This window comes from Acipenser ruthenus, chromosome 31 (assembly GCF_902713425.1).
Source record: "Acipenser ruthenus chromosome 31, fAciRut3.2 maternal haplotype, whole genome shotgun sequence".
Classification (NCBI taxonomy): domain Eukaryota; kingdom Metazoa; phylum Chordata; class Actinopteri; order Acipenseriformes; family Acipenseridae; genus Acipenser; species Acipenser ruthenus.
In genome coordinates, this window is record NC_081219.1 from 14,689,158 (window position 1) to 14,701,308 (window position 12,151).

Consider the following 12,151-nt stretch of genomic DNA (forward strand, 5'->3'; position numbering starts at 1 on the left):
GTTTTTTCTGTTTCTGGAGAATGCATGTCGCTCCTTTTGTTTCATCAGTAATAATGAATTCATTAGTAGGAGGTATGAAAGTTTATTTCTTAATGGAATGGCAAGAAAAACATCCCACTTTTACTGTTTCAACACTAAGAAACTTTACAAAACGTCAGCCCTGCTGGAGGTGGGATTATTTGTGGTGCAGAGCTTCACATTCCCCATCTTGACCAGGGACACATTATAGGGGCAGACTGGATCATACAAGACAAGGCCTGAACCACAACTCTACTGTTTATTTATCAGTTTATTTCTTTTTATATTTATTTATTTATTTAAAATCTGTTGAGCAGGGAACACCATTTGTGCTGTGCCTTTGTGTTCTGGTTGTCATGGCATTTCTTTTGAAGTCATGGCAACCAGAGTTGATCAGGGTGCTGTGGCAGGGGCATCTTTTTTGGATGAGAATTCCCCCCCCCCCCCCCCCAAAACTGTCCTTCCAATGCAAGGATTATTATTATTATTATTATTATTATTATTATTTAGAAGGGAGCCCCCCCTGGCTGTGAGCTACACCCCTATAGAGAGGCAGGTAATGAACGCAGTGGAAGATCCAAGTCATAATAATGCATGAAGAACAACAATTACTAAGTTAGAAAAAAAAGAAATCAAGACAGTAAAGTTAGTTAGAACATTCGTAAGTGAGAAACTTAAGAAAGAAATAAAGTAACTTTGACAGTGGGTTAGAAAGAAACATTCACAGAGGGTCGGTAACCTTGGCATAGAATATCGAAACCCTGCTCTGTCTTGAAACAAGGGTCTGCTTCTACTGTATGAGGGCATCATCTGGGCTGAGGGCTGGGGCTCTGTGGCACGAAGGTACATTTCTGTTGTATTTGCAGGAAAGTAAAACGACAGCTTGTCTGAGCCCTTGGAGACTCATTTCAAAGACGAAGCATGACAGAGTAAATCTGTGTCTCAATGGTCCGGTCATCACAATTCCTGATGCACTGGAATCCCCTTGGTGTTGCTCGCCCTTGCTCTAGATACAGTGCTTTCTACATTGCAAACGCAGAGCAATAGGAGGTCCTGAATATCCGTTTGAATTCAGCGAACATCAGATGTTTGAGCTGAATACAAATCGACACCCTACATCGATTCCTTGAACTTTTTTTTTTTTTTTTGAGGGTAGTTCTGAAACCTAGGCCTGAGTTTCTAGTGAGAGTTTCCACCCCTGATCTGCGTACAGTACACCCATGCAGAAGAGAACTGTGGGGCTGAAGTTATATCAGAATCCACCTGGTGCTTTTTAATTTCAAAGTTTAGCTGTACCACAAATGTAGGACACATTGTTAAAGCTGTGACGGGTTTAACTGTACATTTAAAAAGGGTCTTCAATTCCAGGAAATTCCCGAGTTGAGAGATATGTTGCTTAAAAAAAAAAAAAAAAAATCAAATCATTACCGCTGTGACCATGTATTAATAAAAAGCACCAGCATATACGCAAGCATGAAAACATTCAATAATTAAATTAGCACCTTTTTATATATAAAAGTCTGTAAACAATCTTTTATTATCATCATCATCGTTAATATTATCATCATCATCATCATCATCATCATCCATTGTCCTTGAAGGCATCAAGTCCGGTGCATAATGCTTGTCTGTGTATTAAAGTTTCATAAATAAAAATGGAGTAGCGTTTCACAGCCACTGATTTTTAGCAGAAAACACATTTGCATTGCATATGGAATTCTCTTGTCCGTTTCCCATCATTGGCTGTCTCTCTCTCTCTCTGTAGAAAAAGAATCTCCAACGCCTGTTTTGTTGTCCTTTTTTTGTTCATGCTGCTGCATGTTTAGCTGAAGCAGACTTGGCCGATTGTGAAGCCAAACTCCTGCTTCTCGTTGCCGATGTGAAAAACCGCCAGGTCTCTCAGAGGTAGTAGATGGATGTCTTCAGTGGCAAACTGAAAAATGGTTTCCTGTGTCACAACGACGCCTTCCTCTTCGGGCTGCAGAAAGCAAGTAAGAAACAGTATTGTAACTTCCACTCCGGAACAAGATGTTTAACACACACACCCCCCATAACCCAGTGGTGGCTTCACTTGCACATTACACACACGCTACCTCTGTGCACCGATATTCAGGTCTAGGCAAGAGAACTTCACTCCAAACTGCAGAGCAGTAAACAAATCTAATATTCTTATATGTATTTATATGCCCATTTGATTTATTTCTCAGTATAACTCAAACTATTAAAATGAGTTATCCAAGGGAAGGATAGTTTTTTCTGTAGAGTTACCTAGTGCTAAGAAGTTTCACCCATTCCAGGTTTTACTAGGGGCTTGATCAGCCTCAGTGTATAGGTAAGAAGCTCAGGAGTGTCTTATTGAACTCATAGTAAAACCAGGAATGGATCAAATTACTATGCAATGAGAGTCTTATTTTCATCCCTGCAAATGCCAAGTGTCTGCAGAGCTTCATCATAAAAGAAACAGCCAGTGCTAGCTCTCACTAACATTATATGATATATATAATTTAAACAGACAAAGGTTTAGGATAGCGTACCAGGCATTCTTTTAATGTCCCTAAATAACTTTGTTCCATGGTGTCTGTCAGGAACTTGATGTCTTTTTCTGTCTGTCCTTGCGCAGTGTTGGAATAAGCATTTGGGTAGCAGGAGTAAATTATATTTTGGGTAGCAAATGTACTGCTGAGCCTCAGAAAGCGCAGCTGCACCACACTGGCTCCAGAGTATTCAAACTGTGGAGACAAAGATGAATAAAATGCAACCTTTCAATTATCTTAATGTTGTGCACTGCAAGACTGTGGACTCCAGGCTTATAAAATGCAATTCATTTTAGAATCCTACAGACATTAGTATTGTGACCTTAAGCAAAACACATTAAAAATTGCATTTTGTTGATTTAAACTTTTTTTTAAAGGGTCTCTTCATATAGTTTCACTTAAAGCATATGCACATTCTAATACATTTATCAAAAAAACTGCAAATTCACACTGCTACCAGCTACACAAATAATCAATTCTCCAATGAACATGTAACATCGGAAATATTGCCCACTCTTTTCTCCTTGATGAGAATTTTAATTAAATTGTAGACTAACCTAAAATGTGCCTCCTTTACTAAGCAGAGTAATTTCACTTGCTTGGGTTATATTGTAATTTAGACAACTCAAATGAATGAAAACAAACCATTTACATACCCGAAAACCTTGATCCAAAGTGCTTAGCCACTCAAATGAGTTTTCCGTGGAGTAATTCTTTAGCCACTGTCTCACTGGTACCTAGAGTGCGGACGTTGAAGAGATACGTCACCATGGAAAGTGACAGACAGTACAGCTACCTTTGACTGCAGCTGTCAACTTACAATTATTATTCTTAAAGTGGTGTTTATATCCACTGGCGAAACATTTAACCCTTCTTTGTAACGTTTACTGGATTCATTTTCAATGAAAAAGCAGACTTGATTTAGTATTCATAGGTCATGTTTTACTTCCATAGCTTTACATGGATTTTCACTTGCAGTATTCTATTGCATCTCTTTTGCAATGCATCAAGCTGCTACACATGATTACACTTTTTGAAAGCTTGTGCAAATCAATGCAAGATCATAAAAACTGTACATTTTCGGTTCAACCTCTAATAAATATTCTGCTGTTTTATTACATTTTTTTTACAGCCTTACTGAACACACTAGTTTATATCGAGTGGAGCGGTAATGTGTTTATAGAAGATGCTGTATTCAGATACCTGATCTTGCACAGGGGACAGGCAAGTTTTCCCTCCTCCTGTGAAGTTGCAGTAAACCAGCAAAGAATCCACGGGGCTGCCCTGATTTGGGTCAATGTAATAGAAACCTGCAGAACAGAACGCAGGGTGTTAGCAAAGAAAAGCTTTGTAACGTACACGCCTTATCCAGAGGGGTTTACTGCCTTTAGAAACTAAACACAACACAAGCTGTGCTGCATTACTCCTGGATAGACACAACCAAGTCCGAGAACCTTTGAACAACGTTCAACTTATTAAACCGGAGCCCATTGAGCTATCCTCTCCCTCTCAAGATCGCAGAAGTTAAATAAAACAGCATCCCAAAAGTACGCAAGAGAGTCACTTCCATGCATAAATACACTTCTGTTTGACACTCTGCCCTAAAGACGGTCAGTGTGTCCAAGAGTTGTGTTTTACTGGTGTCGGGATTGTCACCCACGCTGGAAGAGTGTTCCCACGCTGCAGACTTAAATGAATGATGACAGGATGCAGAACAGAGCTCCACTGAAAAGGTAAAATCGTCCTCATAGACCTAGCAATGCCTTCAACGCCCCAAGGCAACTTGGTGACATTTTTAAGCAAGTATTCTCCCCTCCCCTATGTGAATAGTTCAAGCTACAATACCAGGGACACACAACACCCGATCTTGATTTGAGCTAATGGGTAGAAATGAAGTAAATGTACCCCATGAAACTAGTTGCTTGACAGGTTGCCCGCTGTTACATGGGGTTCAAACCCAGTGATGCCCACCCCCAGACCCACGGTTCTCACCGTCGGTGAGGTGAGGCTGGCAAAGCTGGAGCTCCTTGCAGGTGGTCCCCGGATTGTCTTTGGTTCCGTTGGGTACGTCCACCAGCAGCCTCACTTCCTCGCGCAAGCTGTCCAGAATGTGCCAGATGAACAGGTAGTTGGGTTTATCAGAAACATACATGAGCACCTGGGGGTTTTAAGAAAGCACACAAAATAATGAAGTAGTCTTTCTAAATTGGATATTGGATTCTTGTTTTATGATGGTGGTAACCCCCCTATTCTGGCCTGGACTCTGTGGTGTGATACCCTTTTAAAAGTGGTTATAGCTTATGAAACATTTCCATAAATCGGACATCTTCTGCGCATAATCATACACATAAATGTAAGTGCAAGTATAACAGAGTACTGGAAGGCAATGAATGCAAAACAGAGAACTTTATTTGCTGTAACACGTATTTCTGTGCATGGCAGGTGTATGGAATTATTGTAGTAACTAAAAGCCCTTCAGAATCTCTCTACAGTATCCCGGGTGATCAGTTAGTCTAAATGACTGATCTCTTAAAGAAAAGTTACAGGGTTAATAGAGAATTTACCTTTAACTGCTCGGCCGTGATGTTCAGAGGGGGTCCCGGAGGCCCTGGGAGACCAGGTGGCCCCTAAAACAAAATATGCACATATGTATATAATTGAGTACATGTTCTGTTAACCTATCAAAACTGCAGATGAATCCCTCAATCCAGAACCACGCAATAACTTGAAAACAGTGATACTGTAGTTCAGAAACAGATCATTAGATGGTGCTGGTGAGAAATCGCAAACATTTTGGCTAGTGGCTTAAACCCCACTGATAAGGGTTTAAAAACGACTTACTGGTAGTCCTGTTCCTCCTCTTAGCCCAGGCTGTCCTGGGAATCCTTTCGGTCCCTAAGGATAGGAAAATAAATGCAATTCTTAAGAAAAAAAAACTCTTCACATGGGTCAGCGTAATAGGCAAGGGTGATCTTAAGAGTCTGACTACAGTATGTGACAACTTAGCTTGTGTGATTTAAATGTTTTAAGAAGTGTGATGTGCAGTACGCACCTTTTCTCCAAACAGACCCTGGAATAAAATAAAAAGCAATAATGACATATTGTTGTAGCATTATTATTATTTAAACGTAGATACAAAATGAGTAATGTTATCTACAGTTCTAAAGGTTTGGCTCAGCTGATAAAGGGCAGTATGCGTACAGTAAATCCCATCACAATTGGGCGAGCAGTTCTATATAAACACAGCCTTAACTGTAAATGTGACACACGAACAAAGGGGCCTCCTGCTCCATCCACAGCAGGGTAGAATTAAAACCAAGACAAATAATTCAGTTATAATAATCAAAGCCATTTTCAATGCACTGAAAGAGGGGTGATAAAACAACACTTACAGGTAACCCTGGGAATCCATAGGATCCTGAAGGGCCAGCTGGTCCAATGTCTCCCTGCACAAACAAGCACACAGCTCCATTAACGGGGGGGGGGGTCCCACCACACCACATGCATGGAGATGTGCAGACAAGGCGTCACTCTCAAGAGTGGGCCACCAGGTGGCACTGTTAATTATGTAAAATCCCCATTCCAGGAAAATGCAGTTACAGTATTTGACAAGGAGTGGCACTGTGCTCCAGATAGAAACTTTATAGGAAACAAAAGTTCAATTTTAAAAAGCTACAATATTACCATTGGGCCAGAGTGGCTACAAAAAAAAAAAAAGTAATGTGTTCTAGCAATTTGAAATTAGTTTTTTTTTTTTTTTTTTTTTTTTTTTTTTTTTGTGAGCCCCCATCAAGTCCAGTCTCATTCACCCCAAAGTGTATCATCTAACATCAATGTGAATGGATGTTACCTGCTCCCCCTTTAACCCTGTGTGACCGGGTACTCCCACAGGCCCATGCCTTCCCTGGAACAGAGAAACACAGAACAGGAGTTTCAGTTTATCATCTCAAACTTCTTCAGTAGACGTGGTACCAGTAGACTCAGCAACAAGGCTTGTACTCATTATTATTATTATTATTATTATTATTATTATTATTATTATTATTATTATTATTATTAAGATGCCATTGGACACACAGCGACTTCAGTACCTTGAACCCTCTGTCCCCGTAGGGACCAAGCGGCCCTGTGTCCCCCTTTTCACCCTGTCAATAAAAAGCAGATGCCATTCAATCACAGGAAGACAATGCTACATTTAGAAACAGAAATGCAGGGCGCGGGGGGAGGGGTGGTTTTCTCCTAAAATGCTGTCAGAACAAGGCGGCAGGTAACCGTGTAGATCATCTGTAACTTCAGAGATACTCTTGTCATACAAGGCAATTCAAGCAGACAAATGCAGCCTTCCTCGGATGCTGCAGTGTGGATAGGCCACAGTAGATGTATAGGAATGTTCACCAGAGATGTCTGGTAATGTTTGTGAATGGAGCATTTTCATTGGCCCAAAAGGGAACCTTTAATAATAAGACAACCACTTGTAGGGCAGACAGGAGAATAAGCCAATTCTTACCTTGTTTCCTGTCGGTCCTGGTACCCCCTTTTCGCCTCTCAGACCAGGGATTCCCTGAGGAGTAGAGAGGGATGTTTTGTTTTAATCCCGACGCTGATTGGGTTGCAGTATTTTGTCATCAGTATTGCATAGAAATGCAGCATCTCTATAATAAACCGAAACCCTGCGTAACTCACATAGGGACCCTGTCTTCCAGATGGCCCTTCTGGCCCCACCTCTCCTTTAACACCCTGATGAAAAGGTAAAGAGAACAGAACCCCGTTACAGTACACCTGGACAAGGCTCTCAAGGGGTTGGAAGTCAGAATTCAAAAATGAAATTGCACATTTAAAACATCTCTTACCGTCTCCCCTCTGGCTCCTCTCGATCCCCTCGGTCCGGCTTTACCCCTTTTACCCTGAAAGGAATTAAAATGATGCACGCTGTGAATCCTCCCTTTCAAACCAGCGAACGCTGCTGATCCCACACCAGTATAAAAGCACAGAAAAAAAAGAAGACGTCAACACGCTGTGGGAACCATTTGATACACCCTGGGAGACTGCTTCAGCCCCCCTGACTGGGCAGCGATATGTGATGATATAGCCTTGAATACACTTACCCCCCTTCCAGGGTTTCCAGGCACCCCTGGATCACCGTCTGTCCCGTCTTCACTCTGAAACACAGGTTACAATACAATACACTGAGTCAGCTGAGCTTCCCCTCTTTCAGAGCTTACCCGTACAAACCAGACTCAATGGGGTGCAGAGGAATCAATGCTTCTGAACCTGCGTGCACTTCCGTCTAAATTAAACCCAACGTGATTCCAGCTAGCAACTTGTTTACATACAGGTTTTATCTAATAGGTAGATTGCACAGGAACAAGGCAACTGTCTGTTTAAGAATGGAAAGAAGCCTCACTGCACTTTTGGGACATTTCAGTTCATGCCTACAGTGCGTCATTTGTCCCCACCCTAAAAATGATTAGGGATGACCTACCTTCTCTCCCTTCAGTCCCATTCGTCCTTCAGGGCCTGGGTTACCAGTGGCTCCCTATGATGACAAAGACAGGAATGACAAGATGTTTGTCACACACTGGTGTGCACTGCACACAAACGCAGGGTACCTCAAAACACTCACATTACAGTAATCACATTATACTACAAAACCCTTCCTAGTGGAACAACATCAATCCATTTTAAATACGGTACGTAATATTGCTGATATGCAAACTCCTCAGTCTGTTGTGCTAGAGTGTGCAAAAAAACAGTGTCTGCTGAATGAGAAATAATGCTGCAGGGATGGAAACAGACTCCCGTTGCATAGCAGTTTGCTCCATTCCTGGTTTTACTGTGATCCTGTTATGGGTGAAACTGCTATGCAGTAGAAGTCGTATTCCCACCCCTGGTGCTGTGTGTATTCTTTGGACACATGTGATTGATCCAGACTGTAAGGAATTGAAGTGAGGCTTACCGGTGGGCCTGGCGGTCCTGCCTCCCCCCGTTTCCCAACCTCTCCTGGGGGACCCTGAATGAAAACAAGCATGGACAGTCAGGTACTTTACTGCACAGAGAGGTGAGCCCTGACAAGAAAAAAACACGGGGTTTGTGATCTGATCCGTGACTTCAAACATTCAACCATAGCATCTGAACGAACCAAATCTAGGAGACAGACTTTTCAACACTTCCGATGGTGTGTTTCACATTGCAGGGTGGGGTTGATTTTTTTAATTTTTATTTTTTTTTTTCTTGAAAATCATAGCAAGTTCATTACCTCAATTCCAGGTACGGCTGCTGGGCCTTTAATACCGGGTGGACCTTCTGGACCCTAGAACCCGGAAAATACACGTGTGACAAAGTGAAACTATTAAAAAAGTGTGTCAGAGAGACTATATAAAAATCAGGACAGTGCCTCCTATTCACAATACTTCAAGGAATGTTTTTTTATGAAGTGTTTAACATTAGGTTCAACAGTGCTTTCAAAAAAATGAGAATAAACTAATGACCCTCTTTCAAAAACGATTGAAAAAGGGTTTCCTGAACTTTGTGATAGGGTCCAATGAGTGTTAAAATTGAATGAAAAGTAGGAATCGGAATCCTGCCAACCTTACCTGCGCTCCCGGACCCCCCTTTTCGCCGGGCTCCCCTTTTTCCCCCTCAGGCCCGGGCAGACCCTTTGGACCCTCTGCACCCTGGGGTCCCTGTTTCCCTGGAGCACCCTAAAACAGGCAAGAGTTGAGCTTTACCCAAAACAGCAGGGATACAAATAAGGAAGGAAAATAACTGGAGTCACGTGGGTGTACTACAGAAGAAAATAAGGGTTATGTGATTGTGCAGTAAACCGCCTGGCTCGGAGCTTGTATATAAAGGGTTATGTGATTGTGCAGTAAACCGCCCGGCTCGGAGCTTGTATATAAAGGGTTATGTGATTGTGCAGTAAACCGCCCAGCTCGGAGCTTGTATATAAAGGGTTATGTGATTGTGCAGTAAACCGCCCGGCTCGGAGCTTGTATATAAAGGGTTATGTGATTGTGCAGTAAACCGCCCGGCTCGGAGCTTGCATATAAAGGGTTATGTGATTGTGCAGTAAACCGCCCGGCTCGGAGCTTGCATATAAAGGGTTATGTGATTGTGCAGTAAACCGCCCGGCTCGGAGCTTGTATATAAAGGGTTATGTGATTGTGCAGTAAACCGCCCGGCTCGGAGCTTGTATATAAAGGGTTATGTGATTGTGCAGTAAACCGCCCAGCTCGGAGCTTGTATATAAAGGGTTATGTGATTGTGCAGTAAACCGCCCGGCTCGGAGCTTGTATATAAAGGGTTATGTGATTGTGCAGTAAACCGCCCAGCTCGGAGCTTGTATAAAAATGACTCACAACAGGGCCAGGTTTTCCTGTGTCTCCCCTTTTCCCGTCTTCACCAGTGAACCCCTGGAACACACGATAAAACAGCCTCCATAAATCTACATACCCAGTACTGTAAAGATCGTACAAATGAGCGAACTGTTTAATGCAACAAAAATAAAAAGAGCTTTGAAAACACTGCATTTAAAAAAATATATATTATTATTATTATTATTATTATTATTATTATTATTATTATTATTAATAATAATAATAATAATTAATAATAATTATTATTATAATAAATATCGCATGTTAATATAACAATAAACAAGTTTGCTTGAGAATTTGCAGCGGGTGTTTAAATTAGGTCAAGGGAAGTTCAAAACAAAAAATGAACACCATTTTTTTTTTTTTTTTTTTTTTTTTTTTTTAAAAGCACTACCTCCGGTCCAAGGCTGCCGGGTGGCCCAGTTCTACCATCAGATCCGAGATCTCCCTACAATAAAAACACAAGTGTGAAATAGTGTATCCACTGGGTATCTGAGACTCCTGAATCCTACTACAATTTGTATAATTGATTACTGCTATGTCAAAAATAAAATCCAAGTTACTCTATTACAGTGCTTTAAGCAAGGCTAGGCTCAAGCAACATCCTGACATTAAAACGACTCTTCAGTGTAATTTGTGCAAGTTACAGGTCAACGCACAGCTGTTATTTTGTCTGGTATTTGTGTCTTTTTTTTAATTTTTATTTACCTTCTCTCCTTTGGGACCATCTGGCCCGGGCAATCCTGTCACCCCCGGTTCACCCTGTGCAGAAAAAAAAACAATTCCAGGGCTCATTTACAGTGATTGTTATTTCATCACTAATTATTTACAAAAGACAACTTTAAGCGCATGATTACAATGTGCAACAAAGTTTAATTGGGTGTGTTAAAAATGAGTATGAGTTTGAGAATGATTTTTCACAAGGGTAATATTTTAATACTTACCACTTTTCCAGGAATCCCTGAAAGACCTGTTGCCCCCATCAATCCAACTTGACCCTGGAAAACAATGTCAACAAGAATCAAACATGAGCAGAATGGATTGCACAACTCCACCAGTCCCAATGGAACTTTGCAATGAATCAGGAGTTCTTAGAACCGCCTCTTTCTGGAAATATATTATAATGACGATATGGAGTAAATAGCTTGGAGAAGGTAGCCCATGGTGTGCTGTAATGCAAGCATCTCTAATGTGTGTCTTGAAGTTGAGTGGTCACTCACCAGGAGACCGGCATGGCCCTTCTCTCCTCTCGGCCCCCTCTCTCCCCTTTCTCCCAGAATCCCCGCAGGTCCAGGCTGCCCTGGAAGTCCAATGGAGCCCACCGCACCCTGCAGAGTAGCACATGAAATAACTTTACAAAACACTAGTGAACCAGACCTGAGGGGGAGACGGCTTCATGCAAACGTTTCAACTGTACCCGACTCAGCTGCTCTGCAAAGCATTTTGTTGGGAGGCATTGTTTCATTGGTATAAATTTCCAGGACAAAGGAAATAGCTTCCAAAATCATGGATGTACCTTTCTTATTAAATGATTTGATGTTGCAACTTTAAATCAGGCTGCAGTAATCATTTGAACAGTTTAAATACTGTTGAAATATTTGTGTATTTGTTTAAATTTGATCAATCTTTATTGCCTATAAGAATTCAGATTTTATCTCCTTATCTAGTTCTCCACTTTAACATCGCATCCACTGTGTATGCAGTGTGTGTGTTGAAACCATGTCCATAATGCATTATCATGCTGATAAATGATTGGAACTGCAACACACTTATCAGCCCCATACTAAGCGTTAGTACAGTACCATGCTGTCAATACAGATTGCTCCCCCTACCTTTTCACCTTTGGGGCCAACATCCCCGATGTCACCTGGATCACCGACCTCCCCCTTAAAAACAGAGCATGGGGTTGGAAACGGCCCACATAAGACATGAATAACTGTTTCTCATTCCCTAACCAAAACTACTGAGCAGATCATGCCCGGTGAATCCAACACATGAATAACTCCCCTGACTGTCACCAAGTCCTCTCCATGAAGCTTGAATGCAATTTCTAGGCTAGGGCAGTGATGCAACATTGATGCAGCTCGGGGCAATTTAATGAAGAGGAAAAAAAAAAAAAAAGCACCGAGGAAACAAGAACAATAAAGCTGGCTCAGTAATTGCTGAAAGCTCTGGGCTGAAGCAATCTCTTGCAGCCAGGCGAGCGGATTCATTGTTCGTTAC

At 41.6% G+C, this 12,151-nt stretch overlaps 1 protein-coding gene across 2 annotated transcripts in view; it reads right to left on the bottom strand.

The window, feature by feature from the left end:
* Positions 1-476: 476 nt before the first annotated feature.
* Positions 477-12,151, bottom strand: part of LOC117973969 (collagen alpha-1(I) chain-like) — a 76,863-nt gene continuing 65,188 nt past the window's right edge. Inside the window, exons 43-67 of one of the 2 annotated variants that reach the window (XM_059005428.1) lie at positions 11,761-11,814; positions 11,149-11,256; positions 10,873-10,926; positions 10,637-10,690; positions 10,323-10,376; positions 9,911-9,964; positions 9,146-9,253; positions 8,809-8,862; positions 8,509-8,562; positions 8,035-8,088; positions 7,658-7,711; positions 7,403-7,456; positions 7,236-7,289; positions 7,060-7,113; positions 6,644-6,697; positions 6,403-6,456; positions 5,945-5,998; positions 5,605-5,622; positions 5,394-5,447; positions 5,117-5,179; positions 4,545-4,710; positions 3,756-3,862; positions 3,209-3,289; positions 2,553-2,747; positions 477-1,996 (exon numbers count right to left, since the gene is read on the bottom strand). In XM_059005428.1, coding sequence (XP_058861411.1) covers positions 1,841-1,996; positions 2,553-2,747; positions 3,209-3,289; positions 3,756-3,862; positions 4,545-4,710; positions 5,117-5,179; positions 5,394-5,447; positions 5,605-5,622; positions 5,945-5,998; positions 6,403-6,456; positions 6,644-6,697; positions 7,060-7,113; positions 7,236-7,289; positions 7,403-7,456; positions 7,658-7,711; positions 8,035-8,088; positions 8,509-8,562; positions 8,809-8,862; positions 9,146-9,253; positions 9,911-9,964; positions 10,323-10,376; positions 10,637-10,690; positions 10,873-10,926; positions 11,149-11,256; positions 11,761-11,814 — 1,866 coding nt within the window. In that variant the 3' untranslated portion in view covers positions 477-1,840. The remainder of the gene's footprint in view (positions 1,997-2,552; positions 2,748-3,208; positions 3,290-3,755; positions 3,863-4,544; positions 4,711-5,116; positions 5,180-5,393; positions 5,448-5,604; positions 5,623-5,944; positions 5,999-6,402; positions 6,457-6,643; positions 6,698-7,059; positions 7,114-7,235; positions 7,290-7,402; positions 7,457-7,657; positions 7,712-8,034; positions 8,089-8,508; positions 8,563-8,808; positions 8,863-9,145; positions 9,254-9,910; positions 9,965-10,322; positions 10,377-10,636; positions 10,691-10,872; positions 10,927-11,148; positions 11,257-11,760; positions 11,815-12,151) is intronic. The other variant, XM_059005429.1, reaches the window with a different exon arrangement.